The sequence below is a fragment of the Amphibalanus amphitrite genome, unplaced genomic scaffold, assembly GCF_019059575.1.
Source record: "Amphibalanus amphitrite isolate SeventyFive unplaced genomic scaffold, NRLGWU_Aamphi_draft 000256F_arrow, whole genome shotgun sequence".
Lineage (NCBI taxonomy): Eukaryota > Metazoa > Arthropoda > Thecostraca > Balanomorpha > Balanidae > Amphibalanus > Amphibalanus amphitrite.
Window position 1 is genome coordinate 662204 of NW_024881751.1, and position 19909 is coordinate 682112.

Below are 19909 nucleotides of genomic sequence, written 5' to 3' on the forward strand. Positions count from 1 at the left end.
ATACTCGCAAATACTTATTTCGCACACTCATGCAAAGTGATGGTACACACATTGAACGTCGTCACCGTTCCGTCATTTCCGTCAGAAGTCAGAATAGTCAAATCCTTCTCCTCCACGTCTCAACCCCCTGATCCGGGTTGGACGGGCAACTTTATCCCACGCGGGGTTGCCCGTAAGCCGAGGACGCCCGTAGCCGGGTGTGCTGAGTGCTTGGGGTCTGCTCGGCCTGTCCTCTGGACGGGCTCAGTCCCGGCAACTCACCAGAGGGCTCGCCCAGACCAATGCCACCCCCTAATTCCTATCATCCTTCCGGCTCTGCAATGGTCTTTTCAGACCGAAAGGACCTAACCCAACAAAACAAACACATATTGAACGTCACACTTGCGCGTGACGAGCTACTCGTGCCAAACACTCAATGTTCCACTCATCTGTTTATTTCTATCTAAAATATGCATGAATGTAGATGGATGAGCAGGGTTAGACGTTGGAGCGCTAGACGCTGCAACTCCGATAGTAACAGGGCACCAGAATGATGACTGATGAGTGTTACATTTGACATCTTGCGCATCGAATGCCTATTAATGATGCCTTCTAGGAATAGTGCCTACATTCACACACTTGGAGATGAACTTGGATCATTAAAAGGGGCATTTGTATATGCAAAGAAAAGGGAGCGCAACCAGGCGTTTGACCATTTAAAGGTTCATGTCGCCAGCTCTATATGTCTATTATGTTAGTGAAAACTGGGAATCCTATCCGACAGCTACCCGGTGCATTCGTGATTGAGCTACGAGCGGCGCTGCCTCACTCAGGGCCTTTCCTAGTGCGTACGTTAGACGCCAGAGAGTAACTTGGGCTGCAGACGGCCGCGCCGTCCCGTCATCAGCAGCGCCCATTCTTACCAAACATCGTTACGCATTCGTAACTAATACCTCACATTGCGTGCTAGCTTGTAAGTGTGCAATCTCACCAGCAGCGCCACTTTGATACATTGAGCTATGCTGCAACAATGCACCGGGCAGCACGCAATTGCATTCATGCATGGGCTGAAAGGTTATTTAGCCTCGAGCTGTACGCTGGGCAGCCAACTGAAAATAACGCACTTTCAAATGACGCACACGGCACAGGCCAGCCAGTCTGGTTAGATGGCCAGCCAGTCTCCATCGCCGGCGAATCCGCGCTGACCTCATTTAGCTGCCATGCCAACTTCTTCCAGCATCGCGGCCATCTCGTGTGGACCCTCTCCGAACTTCTCCGACTGTTGTCGAGTCAGTGCTGCCGAGTAGGACACCAAGCCGTTAGGCAGAGATGAAGGGACTGGGAGGGACTTCGAGTCGAAAGGAACCGCCTGAAGGAACCCAATGGACAGCTCGCTCGGTGAGGGAACGATGGATCGGGAGGGACCGCCTCCAGGGACCCAATGAGACAGCCCACACGGTGAGGGACCCATGGGTGGGAACTCGGGAGGGACTGCCTTCAGAGACCCAGTGAGACAGTTCACTCGGTGAGGGACCCTTGGGTCGGGAGGGGCCGCCTTCAGGGAGCCAGGAGTTACGAATTCAGGGACCCAACGGGACAGCTCACTCGGTGAGAGGCCCTTGGGTCGAGAAGGACCGCCTTCAGGGACGCTGAGGACGTTGTTCTATATACCCTGCTGGGGACCAGTAACTGTTACTGGCTACCCTTGCCTGAGGACAGCTCTACCAGCGACAGCGACCGGGGAACACCGCTAACAGGGACCCGGGAACGGCTCACAGCCCGATCGGCGAGCCAACCCGCGGCACAGCGTACCTTCAAACATGAACAGAGTGCACACCGTACCTTTCTGTCGCTGTCGCAGCTCGCGGCGGGTCATGTGACCGCGCAGACAGCCGTAGAAGGCCAGGGCGTAGAGGACGCCGCACACGCCGCTGGCCACACCCATGGAGCGCATGGCGATCACGGGGCCGAACAGCGCCATCAGGTAGCCGCCCAGGAAGCTGCCAATACCGCGGCCTGACCGGCAGCGGGGGAGCGGGCGCAGCGGTCAGCCGCGAACGGTCATCTGCACGTAATGAACTTATCATAGCCTTGAAGTTATCCGAAACAAGACTGCTTTTTCCTAAAGGACGGTAAGAAAAGATGCTTTTAATGGAAGTATTATATTATATGGAAAGGATAATGATTTAGCGGCCGATTGTACTAATTATATTTCAGAAAAACGTATAGTTAGGTATGCATGTTTTTCGTACTAAACTCAACATCGTCACATGCTCGATTCTGCAGGGCCAGTGAGTTGAACCTGCTATGGTCAGAGCAGTTCTACCTAGGCTTCATCAATGCCAGCATCCAGATTCCAGCAGGTAGGTACATGTTTTTGCTTATAGCCATGAAGCGAAGCTGGATGGAGTCTAATCCAACAGTGGATCTTATGTTTGCATTTTTTTCCACTGTTCTGCTTAGTGTTCGGTTCTTCGTACCGAAGCTGTAGTGAAGGGCTCCGGCGAAGCCTGTCAGCGTGGCCAGCAGCCCTGGTGGCGCCAGCTGGCCTGCGTAGGTAGCAGCACTGTTCCACATCAGATGGGTAGTGGCCACTTCTAGCAGCTCGAACGGGAAGGCTAGCCACGGGTTGCTGTCGGCAGCAGGATCCAGCATGGTCAGCCTCACAGTCTATCAGATGGCAAATATCGGCATATCAAACGGTCTCAGGCGGCAAAGGGGACGAGGTGTGGAGCATGATTCTGAGTTTGCTGTCAAATCCTGTACACAATTTATTTCGCAAAGAACAGGCACCTACCTAACAATACTTCAAGAAGTCACCGCTAGGGAACGATTGTGAGGTAGCATAGACTACTGTATTACTGAGTAGTCTATGGAGTGACGGAAGTCTATGATATTGAGTAGTCTATGGAGCTCTACGTAAGTCATTAATCTTATCCAACAACCACACTGTCACGAATCAATAACGCCCTTGAACACTGCGGACACCCATTGTCCGGTGCACCGTCCCGGCCACCCGCCTGTGACGCCTGTCGGACTGAGGTTCCGAGACTGATGGCTCACCGGATGTACGAGTAGCCGACGTAGCGCGCCAGGTAGCCGAAGAAGGAGATGATGAGGATGTTGATGTGTCCGATCCGGCTACAGATGGCATCAGACCACCAGTTGGCAGGGATCGAGGCCAGGCCGGCCACCGTCATCGTCAGCCCTGCTCAGCACGCGCAGTGTCAGAACTGGGACCGGACGGTAGGTATAAAGCGAAACATGAGAGGGGACGGGAAACATGCCTTATAGGTACAACAGAACACCGAACGGCTGATGGCTGTAAAACATGGGATTGTAGACAACAGTCAATCGTGAGCTGCAGCCCACAGAAGCTTATGATGGAATTTTATGTTCCCTTCGCCGCTGCCTACATCCCTTGTCGGTTTTAATGCGAACAATTTAATTACCACGACATACAGACTTGGTCTCACCGAGCATGTAGGTAGGAGCTTTAAGTTTCTTCAGGAAGACGAATAAGAAACTCTCCAGGAATCCCCACATTGAACCCAAGATGGCCACCACAAGAATAAAGACGAGAGCTTCTGGACGCCGTAAAACCTGAAAGAAATCGACGTTTGCTCATCTCAAGTCAAGGCAGGATGACGACGACGACCAAAGATTATCAGTTGCAACGAGAAGTAAGCACTTCATGTTTTAGGCACATCAGTGATCAGTATGATCAGTGGGTTCCTACATGTAATGTTGATAAAACAAATCGACTATTACCCAGGTACCTATGCTTGAATTATATATGTGACTTATATACCTATGCATTATAATATACACATAGGTACTCCCAATGATGTGCTATCGGGTTACAACCATGCATATCTATCGCACAAGTGAGTTGTGCATATGGACCGTAGCCGCACCGCACCTTGAACAGTTGCCCGATGTGTGCCTTCTCCGGCAAGGAGACGTGTAGGTGGAACACGAAGATGGTCACTATGGTGAGGACCATGCAGATCTCCATCGCGTAAAACGCCGGGCTGTAGTCGGTCGCGCCTGAGGGATGCAGACGGTGCAGGCGAAAAACGGGTGAGAGCGAGTTAGAGGACACAAGTCAAGAGCCTGCATCGCTCGGTTCTTTTTTGAATGCTTGCTTAGTAGGTACGAGTATAAATGACAAATGAAGTACGCGATGCAAATAATATATTAGGCACATATATTCAGCATTTCTTCCCTGACCAGCCTCGGTGCAAATAGTTACAACAAAAGCTTTGGTCGTTGACTCACCGGGGGTGCTGACGGCATCGATAATGGCGCCGACCAGCGGAGGCATGATCACGCTGGCAATGATACCTCCGACTCTCTGGCGTCCAAAGTTCTGTCCGGGCGAGCGGAACTCCTTCACCACCGCTAAACACGTGGCGTCGAGCAGCGTGAAGGCCGGTGCCAGGAAGAACGTGGCCGCCAGCCGCAGGAAGAAGTAGGTCCAGTAGGTGGTCCGGTCCGAGATGGGCAGTTCATCGCCGGGCGCGCACTCGAGCCGACACCCGTCCGGGCAGCTGAGCTCCGCGTGCGCCAGCTCCAGCTCCGTGACGTTGTCGGTCAGCAGTGCCGGCAGCTGGCAGCCGTCAGCACCCAGCTGCAGCACCAGCTCGGCAGCTGCGCCGACCGACAGGCAGCTGTCGCCGGCCGGGCAGGCGAGCAGCTCCCCTTCGGAGTCGGGCGGACACTCCAGGTGACAGTGGAGACTGCGGGTGAGGTTGGCACAGCTGGGCGGCGGCCAGTCGGTGCAGGACAGCGCGGTGCCGTTGGCAGAGGCGGCCAGGGCCTCGGGTGTGGTGTGTGGACTCGGTGGAACGAACAGCAACGCGTGGTGGAACACACAGTGCATCACCAGACAGCCGATGTACAGGTCGCGAATTCGGCCCGTGCGATCCGCTAGAAAGCCTGCCGGAAGAGAAAGACTTAGTTACGACTCAATAGCGATTCAGCAGAGACTCAGCAGAGACTCAACAGTGACTCAGTCGCCTGACCTACCTTTGCCTTCCAGCTTGATCACTAACATTACAGTGCCTGCTGCCTTCTGCCTACCTGCTCTAAAGGCACGCAGCGTGTCGAAATATTGATGTTTGACGAATAAATATTGAGGTAGAAAGTCAATTTCCAATAAAAACAGTCCTTCCAGCGAGAAGTGTTTCCCACCGACGCGACGTTCCACGTCTTTCCGTTTTCTCATGTCTCACCGATGCCCTATTTCAATTCGATTACAAATGTCTCCCCAGAACCCATGCTTTCTCCATTCCCATGTCTCCCCAGCTCCTTCACATTCTTCCAAGTCCCCCACACTCCACACTCCAAAGTCTCACCGATGACGGGAGGTCCCAGGAAGCTGGCCACGGGCATGAAGAGGTAGACCTGGGCGACGTCAGCGAACGTCAGCCCGATGGACGTCATGTGCAGCGTCAGCAGCGGCAGGATCGAGATCCCGGCTGCCAACACGAACATCCACAGGTCAGTTAGACTTTGAAACGACCGCCGCTCCACAGGCATATGTATTGTCGGTAGGGGCTGTAGCGGTACCTATTTTATATACGGTTACGCGACAATTTATCTATTTAGGTACGGATGTAAATTGATAACAAGAGCTGGATTTTACCTATACTGCTGTTTAACTGGACCTCGTGAATGAGTTCATGATAAATTAGATACCTATACCTTTAACCTTGAGTTCTTAAGAATTAAGAACTGCCATTAAGTCATTTGATTATAGGTGCATTTGTTATGTACAAGTTATGTAGATAGGTATATGAAAATTATAAGAAAACGCAGAAAAATATAAAAAGCCATAATCATATTTCATAAAATGGAGGCTTAAATCATGACTATGTGAAATAACGTAATGCTGTTAGGACGTCTCGCTGAAGCCACAGATGAGTGGGTGTCAGGAGCCTCCAGTTTAGGTGTCAACGGGCGTCACAAAAAAGAAGCACGCATTTTCATTTGTCTCAAGTGTCAGATGACGTTGCATCTTTTGCTGTCAAATGATGGACAACTTCAGCGGAGAATGAATTATGCATCGTCATCTATCCATGTGACTAATGGTTTGGTTATTCAAACGAGACTTGAGACATCTTTAAGGTAAGTAGAGACGATAGATCCCACTACTCCGGAAGCAGGCACAGACCAGTGTCTAATGTGCTGTGATGACGGTGAAGCAATATCAATAGAAGACAACCGGTGCAATGACTTGCATTTTGCGCTGATGATGATTATGTCTTCAAAATATTGCCTTTATGTCCACACCTATACGGGCGACTGATGCGTAATAAAAAGTCGAATCCCCAAAAGCAAACCAATCATAGCAATGAAGCAGACACAAGAGCTGCTTATATTGGGATTTACCTATTCGATATTCTGTATTTTATGTTTTATTTTGCATTATAAAATGGGAAGTTACGGCACATAAACATATGCGTGAGCGGCATGTAAGCCGAAATAAGCGTTTAGTTTAGTTTTGATATGTCATGGATTGCACGCTTCGTCCTGCTCCCGATCGAAGATAGCTGAAACGCCATCACAGTGTGTTCGTTGAAGGGGCACAGGAAGCGGAAGGGGCACGGGTGCCTGTGTGTGCGCAAGTGGGTACACCTACGTGTGCCTGCATGTAGTGTCGTACCTCGCCCTATCCTCTATCTTAGTTTTCACTCGAGGTCGTCAGCTATGTAACCATTGTCTCTCTCGGAGGACACTGGTGTGTTGCTGTGGAAGTCACTGACAAACAGCGGGGGATGGCTGATGGCGGACACCCCTGACACGCCGAGTAGCGCAGGGGGCGGGTGGGCGCGCCTCCGCCCCCCGTGGCGAGGCACGCTGTTACAGCACCTCCGGTAGGCCGGCTCGTGTCACCGCAATCTGTCACCCTGGGTGGCGCGGGGAGAGAGAGAGAGAGAGAGAGAGAGAGAGAGAGAGAGAGAGAGAGAGAGAGAGAGAGAGAGAGAGAGAGAGAGAGAGAGAGAGAGAGAGAGAGAGAGAGAGAGAGAGAGAGAGAGAGGACACATGTCCAGACCAAGGTCACAGGGTGGAGAGGAGAGTGTGATCGGAGAGGAGCACCCCACTGTTGGCGGACACGGACCCCGCTTCCGCCACCGAACGGCAAAACCATGTTATCGATGCGCCAACATATCCCTTCGGTCTGTATAGTGACGGGCCACACGCACACACTCGAGACAAGATATCTGCGCCACGAGACCTCTGCGCCACAAGATATCTGCTTCACAATATCTTTACACGCTCGGATTTCATTACTTTCAGCTTTCGTCCTTCAGTTGAAGTCACCGGTGTGGCATTTTGAAATTAATTGGTAAGGCTCTAGTGGCTATTTTTAGGGGGGAGGGGAAGTCATTTTTGCTTTTGCCATTGGTAAAATACTAAAATTAAAGGGACCCTCCCACCTTCAAAAAATTTAATGAATTGGCATGAAAGTGATGTCGCTCGGTTCAGAAAGAGCAAAAACGAATATCTACCAAATTTCATCGAAAAATATTCACCGGTTTTCAAGATATTAGACTTTTACTTTTGTTTACTTTTTGGGATCTCCGCTGTTCCTAGCGACTTTATTTGAAAGTGCGGCATTTGTTGCGCGCAAAGCAGCATATACCACCGCGTGCTACCAAACGTTTTAGTAAAAGATTTAAAATCGTTAGATCTCCGCTGACGTCACAAATTCTAAGGGGGCATGCCAATGCATTAGCCCCTTAGAATCCGAAAACTGCAAGTTTGAAATTCGATATCTCCGAATTAAAGCGTTTTTCGATGTTGTGAGTGCCCAAACCGGTATTTTCAGGCCATGGCCACCAATTTGGCTATCTCAACTCAAATCTAATGTTAAGGTGGGAGGGTCCCTTTAATGGTAGGTCTCAGGGCATACCAGGTCTATTGTAAAAAAAAAAACTGTGGCTGAACCGACAGAGAAATGGAATATGCAAGTTAAGTAGGTATGTTTAACTCTGATGCGTTTTCTTTTAATCAGTTACTCGTTTTAATGTAACCGTTTTCTAAATTTCTACTCTGTGCATAAATGAGTGAAAAAGTCGATTCATCTTTTCGCTCATCAATTTTTGTCATTGTTTACTTATGATGTTTAGGCGTCGCTGCGTCTAACATTTGATTGAGTGATAAGTGATACAACACCTCCGTCGTTAAGTGTGTGCTCTGCGTGTGTACTGTGTACCTATCCTCTTGTACGTTCAAACGATAATATTAGCTCTAAAGATAGAACCACAGGAGCAATGCTCCCGGGCAAGGCACGTGGCAGTGCCGCTCCTTGGTTGCTTATGTGCTATGTATGTACAGGGGGAGAGTTCTGGCTAGCATTTGGTACCACACTGAATGTTAAACTTATTCCAAGGTGCATTTTAGGCGCATTGTGGATTATTTGTGTGTGTGTACCCTTAACTACCAAAAGGTATTCTCTCTTACCGGCATGGCAGCAGAAGTAGATGAGTTTGATGGGCATAAACTGTTTGTTGATGTGATACCACTTGCGTGGCGGCGCCGGCGGCTGGCCGCTGTTCCCATTGGCCTCAGCCACGCCGTTGCCCTCAGCCGTGGCTCCCATCCTATAGCGAAAACGACAGTGGTGTCAGGTCAGGTCGGAGTCGGGGCGAGAGAAGCAGGTCAGATCGTCCAGAGAGGAGATCATGCCATTTATAACACAGAACAACAACAGATGGAAGACTGCATTGGAATGGGACGGTATTATTCAGACCTCACAGAGATAAGGGACATTGTGGCGGTATATACCTACCTAGTACCTACACAGTAGGCATACATGGTTATCACGACACTATATATACTAAGATCCCGGTGATAAGTTTTATTTAGCTGTATGCATGTAAACGAACTGGTATTAAGAAGACTCTACGCGTGCATACCTACTGCCAGTGTCGATATATCAGAAACAGCATAAACTAGGGTTACCCGCGTGCTCCGCAACGCAAAGAATGGTTGTTTTTGACCCGTGGGTATTGGATTGGTCTGTGTCGATTTGATTGGTATCCATTTCGTTCGATTGCTTTTTCACGGCCAAGCATTTTGTAATAAAACAAAGATACATCGCATCGAGGTGCCCGTGTCGTATTATCATGCGTTCTGCTTAAAATGATTCGAAAACTGGCGTGAAGTCTTTTGAGGGCCATCGATGAATTTCGCTAAAAATGACAATGTAATGGTTTGGAACATTAACATTTTTAAGAATACTGTTGCTCATCCTGCAAAAGTGAAGACTGAACCTTGGACAGAATTGAATGCTCTTTCCAACGGTGCCATTTTTAACTGCCAAAGATATCAGATTATGGAGTAAAACCAGTTTGATAAACAAAGTGGCACAAAATTGACAAACACCATTTTCTCCCGTGATTCGTACCACCTTGAATTGGATCAATCAGCTTTTCACAATTTTCCCATGAGAGGCGGTACATTTCTCTTGCCAACAGGCGTTGTTCCAACTCGCTCCGTTTAACGGTCACCTAAAAATAAAATTAATTCCAAAATCCCTCAAAAACCGCAATTTTTCAAATAAAAGTGCCCTCTCCGGTGCACGTGGCGCGTGCTATCCTCTGCATTGCACACCATTCAATAGCCCGTTCAATTCTGTACACGATGCTGTTTTCCCCGTGCCGGTCGGACCCCTGGTCACCAAGATATTGCACGGGAACTGGACCCGTGTCGGCCAAAATTAGCCGTTTTCGCCCGATTTCGCAATCCGATTTATACATGTAAAGTCTATGACGCGAATTTGCACTTTTTGAGCACGCGCCACGCGCTCCCTATCAATCCAATCGAGCTGAGACCCCTCAAAGGCACGTCGCGCATCCTTGATCTATAAGTTGTGCAAATTTCACCGGGCTAGGTGCAACGGTCTGGCCTGTAGTCCACGCAAAGCACCGCCAAGTCGGGACCTCGGTAACGGACAGACGCACCCTCCTCAAATAGTAATATAGACAAGCGGCTGCGCCACTTGCTTTGCTGCGTGGTAGAGAAAAAGCGGCACCAGCTAATTTGCTTTCGAATGGTGTTTGATTTACGTCGATGTGTCGTCTAGAAGCGGAGATATGGACGGAAATGTAAAGAGAAAATTTTGAAAAAAGAACTGCTCTGAGGGCGTTGTTGGATGAAATTTGGGTGATACGGGGTCAAGACGGGTCAAAGGGGTCAGCCCCGGTCACTTTGGGTCAGGCCAGGTCATATAGGTCACCTCTCGTCCGCTGGGATCAGCCCGGGCCACTGTTCTGCTTTTGCCTCCACCACTACCCCTACCCCTACCACTACCCCTACCCCTACCACTACCCCTACCACTACCCCTACCACTACCCCTACCACTACCCCTACCACTACCCCTACCCCTACCCCTACCACTACATCTACCCATACCCCTACCACTACTACTACCCATACTCCTACCCCTACCACTACCCCTACCACTACCCCTACTACTACCCCTACTACTACCCCTACTACTACCCCTACCACTATCCCTACCCTTACTACTACTCCTACCACTACCCCTACCCCTACCGCTACCACTACACTACCCCTACCACTACCCCTACCACTACCCCTACCCCTACCCCTACCAACACCGCCGGGTCATGTCAGGTCACAGAATAATTGGATCCAATCAGTACTAAAATATCAGACTTTAAGTGTTCCCAGCCCTGCCCCTATTCGTGCCATTCCATTACGCTTAATCGTATTTGTCGGAAATGGCGTTTTGTGGCATATGTGGCGCATTGCGACAAACGCGGCGCATTTTCACCCGGCGATTGAGCATGTATCTTGGCACCAAATTGCACCCATATTGGACCATATTTGACAAAACTGTGCGAGCTGCGGCAAAAATGGCGCCTTGTGACCAATGTGACGCATTGCGGCAAACTCGGTGCATTTGTAAACTCTTATCGCAAACTGTTCCCATTGAACGAAAGATCTACACATTTTTTCGCCACTTTTCATTCAAATTAATAACTTGCCTATCCGCCAATGCGAGGTACTCGCCACCGATCGGCATGCATTTAGCTCACAAAGGTCGTCGACTCCGGCTCTCAATGAAGATCTACGAACCGATCAAAATTTCATTGGCGTTCTTCCGGCGCGCCCCACGCGCGAACCGTGCACCCCAGCGAGCCGAAACCTAGAAAAGGCACTGACCCGCTCTGTCACCTATAAGGTGTGCAAATTTCAACCCCCTACGATATACCGTCTGCCCTGTAGGCCGGCTAAATTGAACCCACTACACGACGTGGCGGACAAACAAACAGACAGATGGATCCTGTTCAAATAGTAAGTTAGACAAGCGGCTGCGCCACTTGCTTTGCTGCGTGGTAGGAAAAAATTGCGGCACCAGCCAATTTGCTTTCGAATGGTGTTTGATTCATGTCGATGTGTCGTCTAGAAGCATAGATATGGACGGAAATGTGAAGAGAATTAAAAAAAGAACTGTTCTGAGGGCGTTTTTGGATGAAACTTGGGTGATACGGGGTCAAGACGGGTCAAAGGGGTCAGCCCCGGTCACTTTGGGTCAGGCCAAGTCACATAGGTCACCTCTCGTCCGCTGGGATCAGCCCGGGCCACTGTTCTGCTTTTGCCTCCACCACTACCCCTACCCCTACCCCTACCCCTACCACTACCCCTACCACTACCCCTACCCCTACCCCTACCTCTACCTCTACCCCTACCACTACATCTACCCCTACCCCTACCACTACTACTACCCATACTCCTACTCCTACCACTACCCCTACTACTACCCCTACCACTACTGCTATCCCTACCAGTCCCCTACCCCTACTACTACTCCTACCACTACCCCTACCCCTACCCCTAACACTACCCTACCACTACCCCTACCACTACATCTACCCCTACCACTACTACTACCCATACTCCTACCCCTACCACTACCCCTACTACTACCCCTACCACTACTGCTATCCCTACCAGTCCCCTACCCCTACTACTACTCCTACCACTACCCCTACCCCTACCCCTACCCCTAACACTACCCTACCCCTACCACTACCCCTACCACTACATCTACCCCTACCCCTACCACTACCCATACTCCTACCCCTACCACTACCCCTACTACTATCCCTACTACTACCCCTACCACTACTACTATCCCTACCAATCCCCTACCCCTACTACTACTCCTACCACTACCCCTACCCCTACCCCTACCCCTAACACTACCCTACCCCTACCACTACCCCTACCACTACCCCTACCACTACCCCTACCACTACCCCTACCACTACCCTACCACTACCCCTACCCCTACCCCTACCAACACCGCTGGGTCATGTCAGGTCACAGAATAATTGGATCCAATCAGTACTAAAATATCAGACTTAAAGTGTTCCCAGCACTGCCCCTATTCGTGCCATTCCATTACGCTTAATCGTATTTGTCGGAAATGGCGCTTTTTGGCATATGTGGCGCATTGCGACAAACGCGGCGCATTGTCACCCGGCGATTGAGCATGCATCTTGGCACCAAATTGCACCCATATCGGACTATATTTGACAAAACTGTGCGATTTGCGGCAAAAATGGCGCCTTGTGACCAATGTGACGCATTGCGGCAAACGCGGTGCGTTTTTATAACTGTATCACAAACTGTTTCCATTGAACGAAAATCAACACATATTTTCGCCACCATTTATCAAAATCAATTTCACCATCCTTCGATGCGAAGCACCCGCCGCCGATCGGCATGCATTTAGCTCACAAAGTTTGTCGACCCCGGCTCTCAATGAAGATCTACGAACCGATCAAAATTTCATTGGCGTTCTTCCAGCGCGCCCCACGCGCAAACCGTGCATCCCAGCGAGTGGAAACCTAGAAAAGGCGCTGACCCGCTCTGTCACCTAGAAGGTGTGCAACTTTCAACCCCCTACGATATACCGTCTGCCCTGTAGGCCGGCTAAATTGAACCCACTACACGGCGTGGCGGACAGACAAACAGACAGATGGATCCTGTTCAAATAGTAGTATAGACAAGCGGCTGCGCCACTTGCTTTGCTGCGTGGTAGGAAAAAATTGCGGCACCAGCCAATTTGCTTTCGAATGGTGTTCGATTCAAATCGATGTGTCGTCTAGAAGCATAGATATGGACGGAAATGTGAAGAGAATTTAAAAAAGAACTGTTCTGAGGGCGTTGTTGGATGAAATTTGGGTGATACGGGGTCAATACGGGTCAAAGGGGTCAGCCCCGGTCACGTTGGGTCAGGCCAGGTCACATAGGTCACCTCTCGTCCAGCTGGGATCAGCCCGGGCCACTGTTCTGCTTTTGCCTCCACCACTACCCCTACCCCTACTCCTACCCCTACCCCTACCTCTACCACTACCCCTACCACTACCCCTACCACTACCCCTACCCCTACCCCTACCACTACATCTACCCCTACCCCTACCACTACTACTACCCATACTCCTACCCCTACCACTACCCCCTACCACTACCCCTACTACTACCCCTACCACTACTACTACCCCTACCACTACCCCTGCCCCTACTACTACTCCTACCACTACCCCTACCCCTACCCTACCCCTACCACTACCCTACCCCTACCCCTACCAACACCGCCGGGTCATGTCAGGTCACAGAATAATTGGATCCAATCAGTACCAAAATATCAGACTTAAAGTGTTCCCAGCCCTGCCCCTATTCGTGCCATTCCATTACGCTTAATCGTATTTGTCGGAAATGGCGCTTTGTGGCATATGTGGCGCATTGCGGCAAACGCGGCGCATTTTCACCCGGCGATTGAGCATGTATCTTGGCACCAAATTGCACCCATATCGGACCATATTTGACAAAACTGTGCGATTTGCGGCAAAAATGACGCCCTGAGATAATTGTGGCGCATTCCGGCAAACGCGGCGCATTTTCACCCGGTGACTGAGCATGCATCTTTGCACCAAATTGCACCCATATCGAACCATATTCGACAAAACTGTGCGATTTGCGGCAAAAATGACGCCCTCAGATAATTGTGGCGCATTGCGACAAACGCGGTGCATTTGTAAATTCCTATCACAAACTGTTGCCATTCAACGAAAATCTACACAATCTCTCGCCACTTTATATTCAAATTAAAAACTTGCCCATCCGCCAATGCGAGGCACCCGCCACCGATCGGCATGCATTTAGCTCACAAAGTTTGTCGACCCCGGCTCTCAATGAAGATCTACGAACCGATCAAAATTTCATTGGCGTTCTTCCGGCGCGCCCCACGCGCGAACCGTGCACCCCAGCGAGTCGGAACCTAGAAAAGGCGTTGACCCGTTCTGTCACCTATAAGGTGTGCAAATTTCAGCCCCCTGTGCCGTACCGTCTGCCCTGTAGGCGAGGTTAATTGAACCTACTACACGGCGTGCGGACACACAGACAGACAGACTCACAGACGGATTCTGTTGGAATAGTAATATAGATATATGAAACTAAGCGACAAGAATTTCCTCCAATTCATGCTAATCATACTCCCAAACAGCTCATCAACATTGTTACAGGACATTGTAAAAACGTCACACGCATATGGACGCTGAATTCACTGTGTAGGATACTGTGCCGTCGTACACGGGTGTACGGCGGTACGTCGAACGGAAACCCGTACGACTGCCTCACTGCAGCGGGAAGAACAGACTAAAGATCTAAATAACTGCAGATTGCATGATAGTGGGTACGACCGGAAATTGATTTAAATATATTTTGGTATTCTAATTTTAGTATAGTAGTTATATACAGCCTGACGCTAACTAAATATAAGAACAATCCACTGCTCCATTTATTGAGAAGTGATCGAAGATAATTTGAATTAATTGTACCAGTACATCAGACACTTAACTTTAATTCCAGTGTTTGAATTTCGCATTTTATGAGTTTCTGTGCAATTTAAAACACACTTTTCCGATAACAGTTGTTGGGATTTCATTCTTTGCGCGGAATACGCCACAATTTTGTCAATTTCAGACGCAGTGGGAGAAGGGAAAGCCCCAAATAAGCCAATTGATTCAGCCAATAAATTTCGATGCTACTCGCTCACGGTTTAGTAAACCTACCGCAGATAAAGTCAATTTCATCAGATTCTCGCCTCGCATCAGCCCATTAAGAAGATCCACCTCGCACCCACCTGTTTTATGACGTAACCTGAAGGAAATCTCTCGGCTGAACCCGGCGCGCCGTCCTCCTCTGCCGCGGTCACAGGAGTGAGGAGCGATATGTGGACGTCTCGCTCCGCCCCCGAGCGCCGCCGGTGCCCCGCGCTTTGCCCCCTCCCCGACACCTTCTTAACGCCGACCTCACGCAGCCCTCCAACACTTCCCGGAGCACTCAGTGGCCTTCAGACGGTGCAGCAACTCAGGACATCGTAAGACAAGGGGTGACATGGTATGTTGCGCTTTTATATTTTTCGAGATATTTTTTCTGACAGCGCAGGGGCAGCTGTAACAAATAGATGCTGCAATATAATTCTAAAATCTGCCTATTATTAAGCAATAGTTTTATAATGCCAGCTTTTTCGTAACGACGAGCTTGTGTTATATGAATTAATGTCATTTAGTCCTATGTCTTAAAATCATCGGGGTATTTTTGGTCACTTTCAAAGGTAAATATAAGAGGTAAATATTAATGTTTTGTCAACACTAAATGTACACAGAATATCGTCTTGCACCGTGCTTAATGAGCTTTTTTCTATTTAATAATTTCGTAAGTAGTTAATTAACAGACTTCATCTCGTTTCAGTAAAACGTAACATTCGCTGTTATTTGATATTCTTTAGATTCACGACATGTCAACGATCTCTAAATTAATGTGATGTGATTCTATTACTTGGATATATCTGTAGCATTTTAGCTAATTGTACCGAAGCAAACCATGCAGGAAGGCGAGAGCATAGTAACTACCAAGTCCTCCAAACACGCGTATTGCATATTGCATATTTTGTGCTGTAAGGCCTCAGGGAGACACGGGTTCTGGCTGTGAGAGACCATGCAGACATGTCGAATATAAGCCTCTGTATACCGAGGTATGTGTTCAAGCTCCTCCTCGCGTACTTTTGTGTCTGCCCATACTAAATAACCACTTCTGTAAGCGTGACAGTGCTTTTGTCGTGAGAGCACCCTGGTTTGGCTTGCAGTTGCTTCAGTCGTTAAAAGTCGTTTATCGTCAGTAGATCGTCACACTCGTATATATTTTTCGAAACAACCCAGCCATGGCTTCACGCAGTTCGGATTTATTTGTTTTAGATTAATGACCTAGGGTGCTTTGATTCCTTTACATACGATCAATCGGACTTTCCAACAAATGCTCAGCTATTTAGGCATTGAGCTCCGCTGGATTTCCGTGATTTAATTGGTATCGCTGGGCAAGTTTGACTTTATCTAACATGACGCAGTATACTTAAACGCATATGTACCTGCGACTTACTGCCCCCCCCCCTCCTTGACTTTGGATGGGTGCACGCAGCCTTTGCCGAGGTCTAACAATAACGCTGATAACAATAGAGGTGCCGACATTAAACTTTCATCGTCTAATTCCGAGACACACGTGCGCACGGCTGGCGACCGATTATTCAAGGACTACTGTTGGACTGGAGCCCTGCATTAATCAGAGAAACGTAACGTGATGCTGGACATACCTTTCATATAAGGTAGTGTTGAAACAGATATACACCACTACTTAACACAAAATAGCCCATTAGATTTAATCTCATTCAAGTGTTCTCCATAACAACGGCGAGGTTACTGGCAATATACGGCGTACAGCCTCACGATCACTGTCTAGTGCATGCCTACTGGTACATATATTTTATGCCTACTGGTGTATATTTTATGTTGAACTCACAACGCTCTGATCAGTCGGCAGCCTGCCAAAGCCCAATTCATCAGCAGCTTCCGGTACAATAATAGCTGTCTCTGTCAGATCATAGCTAAATCAACAATCATACGCTCAATGAGCTCTTGGAAGCGGATGTCATTAATGTGCATGACTTATGCAATCTAACTTCTCTGTTACATAACAGTTGATTTGATTTATTGTGTGAAATAGTCCATGAGGCATAATTGATGATGTGCACCGTTAACTTTGAAATCAAAATGCAGCTTAACTACTATTGAATTGCACCGGAAAATTAGAATATAGCAGTCTGCTTTAAACTAAGGTAAATACAATCCTGCGGTGGTCCTGACTTAACTATTTGAAGAAAAATCTAGCCTTATGAAGCACAGCCTCTTTCTTCTTCTCTTCGTCTCTCTCCCTCCCCCTTCTCTCTCTCTCTCTCTCTCTCTCTCTCTCTCTCTCTCTCTCTCTCTCTCTCTCTCTCTCTCTCTCTCTCTCTCTCTCTCTCTCTCTCTCTCTCTCTTTCTCTCTCTCCGAACATGAGCCCAAAACGGTGACCCTGGCACGCCCGTCGCCCGTCTCTGGCCGCGTCGTTTGCGACAGCCGCTCGGTGCGGCAGCCAGCGGCGTCGGTGGTCCCCGTCGGATGGTCACGTGACCCCAACTATAGCCTCGGGGGGTTTGTGTCACCGTCGGCCGCTCGGTCCGTCAGTGTTGGGACCGCTGCAGAGCGCGTCAGTGTGTCGTACTGAATGAAGATCAGGCATACATATTCACATGCAATAAGCAGTCACTAAGCTCAGCCCCTCACAGAACCAGCTAGGTAGCTGACTTGCTGAGGACCAGTGAGTGAAGATCAGCCCAGCGGTGTCCGTTGGAGCCTCTAAAATCCCGCCGTCCCGACGTCTCCGATGGCTCAGAACGGCACTCCGGTGAACGGCAGCGTGTCTCCGGCCCGTCCGAGCCCTCCGGTCGACTACCCGGCCCTGCTGAAGCTGTTCACCTGTCCAGTGTGTAGCGATTTCCTGCGGCCGCCGATCCCCCAGTGCAAGAAAGGCCACCCACTGTGCGGCGCGTGCAGGCCCCGGGTGCGCGGAGTGTGCCCGCTCTGTAAACAAGCTGTCACCAACCAGACCAACATAATGATGGAGCAGATGAGCCAGCTCATCAAGTTCCCCTGCCAACACGCGAGAAAGGTGGGTATCAGTCGCTATGTCATCGTATATTTAGTTCGTCTGTACAATTGCCACGTTTCTCTAATTTTCCTATTTTTTTTTGTTTTACTGTTGGGTCATAAAGTTTCCAGTTTTAAAGTCACGGTAAAAGTAAGAGGTGACATTGAATCAAACACGTTGTCTGGTATTTTTTTTAGCTATTACTTAGCTGCGAATACTTCTTATCACTGTGCCGATTTTCATACTATCATAGCATTTAGGTGCAGATACATAGGTGCAGATGTCGCATTGTATAGTTGCCGCTTTGCGTATGTTTTTTTTTAGAAAAGAGCATGAAATGCCTAACGAGTGACAAAAAATGCTGGTCGATAGTTCGAATCGAATCGCGCAGCTCGAAAAATAAGCTGTCTGCGTGCTTTGTGCTTAAACGCAAATACCATTACAAACAACATTAAACTTCTTGCGCTGGTGTCATCACTATTTGCGTATTCGAATATTTGTTTTGTTCCCCGTTGCTGGTCGGACGCCGTCTCCATTCCATTTCCCGGTGTCCTGCCACTATCCGTCATTGTTTTCCGGGTCGTTACAGGGCTGCGCAGAGCTGGTGCTACTCAAGGAGAAGCCCCACCACGAGAGCGTGTGCGACTTCCGGCCGATCCACTGCGAATACCACGAGCACGGCTGCGCTACCGTGCTCTGTCTACAGGAGATGGCTGCCCACGTGCGTCAGTGCTCCTTCCGACCCCACTGACCGCCTTACATACGCCAGCCGATACTAAATTGGGAAATAAATGGTGGCGTGTACTTTGTCATACTCCGCCTATATCGCAAGTGATGCGTTTTCGTGAGATCGCCCATTCGCCTTGACTCGACTTAGCGGTGTGATTATGTTTTATCTTTGTCGCATGCCTCTTTGTCATGTGTCATGTTAAAAGCTTTGCGCTCTTTACATCTCGTGAGATGTAGCCACAGTGTTCTCAATAGCTGTATATTGTGCACTGAATGTTGCATATTGTGGTGCATATGATAGTGTGTATAGTATGGACCATGGAAACGTCCTGTCAGAGTAGCAAATGTATCTAAATGAATGGTTGATTAGTACAAAGCAAAGGTGCAGCGACCCTGCATGCATTCACCATCGCACACTGTTGAAAAGGCGTTTCCACGTGAATGCTGGTGGAATCCTGCCTCCTAGTAGAGCCACGCCAGTCTCTCCTTTTTTCCGCCGACTTTCGCTAAAACATTACTGAACATCCTCCCGTATGAAGGTAGCCAGTGGGGACCGGTGCTGGTAGCTGTATTTGATGCCAACCGAGAGGGCCGTACTTGAGCGTATTTTTAGTTTAGGCGAGCGCCAGTGATCACCGACGTATGGACGATGAAGAGCGTGTGTCGGTATCGCTGTTATAACAGTACCTTGACCTTATATCTGTGTTTCAATAAGCCGCGTTCTACTAAAATAAAGGAAACAGTTTTTGTGCCTGTCCTGTTTATGGAAGCCCCGGTCCGGGCGTAGACGAAGAAAGGCAACTTCAGCCTTCAGTCAAACATGGCTGAAATGCATTAAGACAAACATTTATTTGTTTCAGGTTTATTGTCTTTCATTCCACATGTTCATCTGTTTGCAAACCGTTGCAAATACAGCTTATAAACGAACAAAGCCATATATTTGCAATTAACAACGGTGAAAAGCCTTTACCTACAGTAGCCTATGAACGCTAAACGCCAATAAACGGTATGACCGCTGTTTCTGGAAGGCCACCTGGGTTGACAGCGCCAGAAGGGATGAGGACGGAGCGGAGGGAGGGGGGGGGGGCTGGGAGAGTCGTGTTTAAGTTGGCACCATGTCAGGCTCTCAAT

General features: G+C 49.1%; 2 protein-coding genes across 2 annotated transcripts; one reads left to right on the plus strand and one right to left on the minus strand.

Annotated features, from left to right (window-relative positions):
• Window positions 1-625: 625 nt before the first annotated feature.
• LOC122386592 (major facilitator superfamily domain-containing protein 6-like) lies at window positions 626-15289 on the minus strand. The gene is made up of 10 exons (XM_043375919.1): window positions 15170-15289; window positions 8452-8591; window positions 5340-5462; window positions 4261-4920; window positions 3902-4029; window positions 3456-3582; window positions 3043-3187; window positions 2460-2611; window positions 1822-1995; window positions 626-1275 (listed from the first exon to the last, which is right to left on the minus strand). The coding sequence occupies exons 2-10, from the start codon at window positions 8588-8590 to the stop codon at window positions 1187-1189; spliced, it is 1737 nt and encodes a 578-aa protein (XP_043231854.1). The 5' UTR covers window position 8591; window positions 15170-15289; the 3' UTR covers window positions 626-1186.
• A 2295-nt stretch (window positions 15290-17584) lies between these two features.
• LOC122386588 (E3 ubiquitin-protein ligase SINAT3-like) lies at window positions 17585-19531 on the plus strand. Its single transcript, XM_043375917.1, has 2 exons — window positions 17585-18070; window positions 18639-19531. Exons 1-2 carry the CDS (start codon window positions 17786-17788, stop codon window positions 18798-18800), a joined length of 447 nt encoding a protein of 148 aa, XP_043231852.1. The 5' UTR covers window positions 17585-17785; the 3' UTR covers window positions 18801-19531.
• The last annotated feature ends 378 nt before the right edge of the window (window positions 19532-19909 follow it).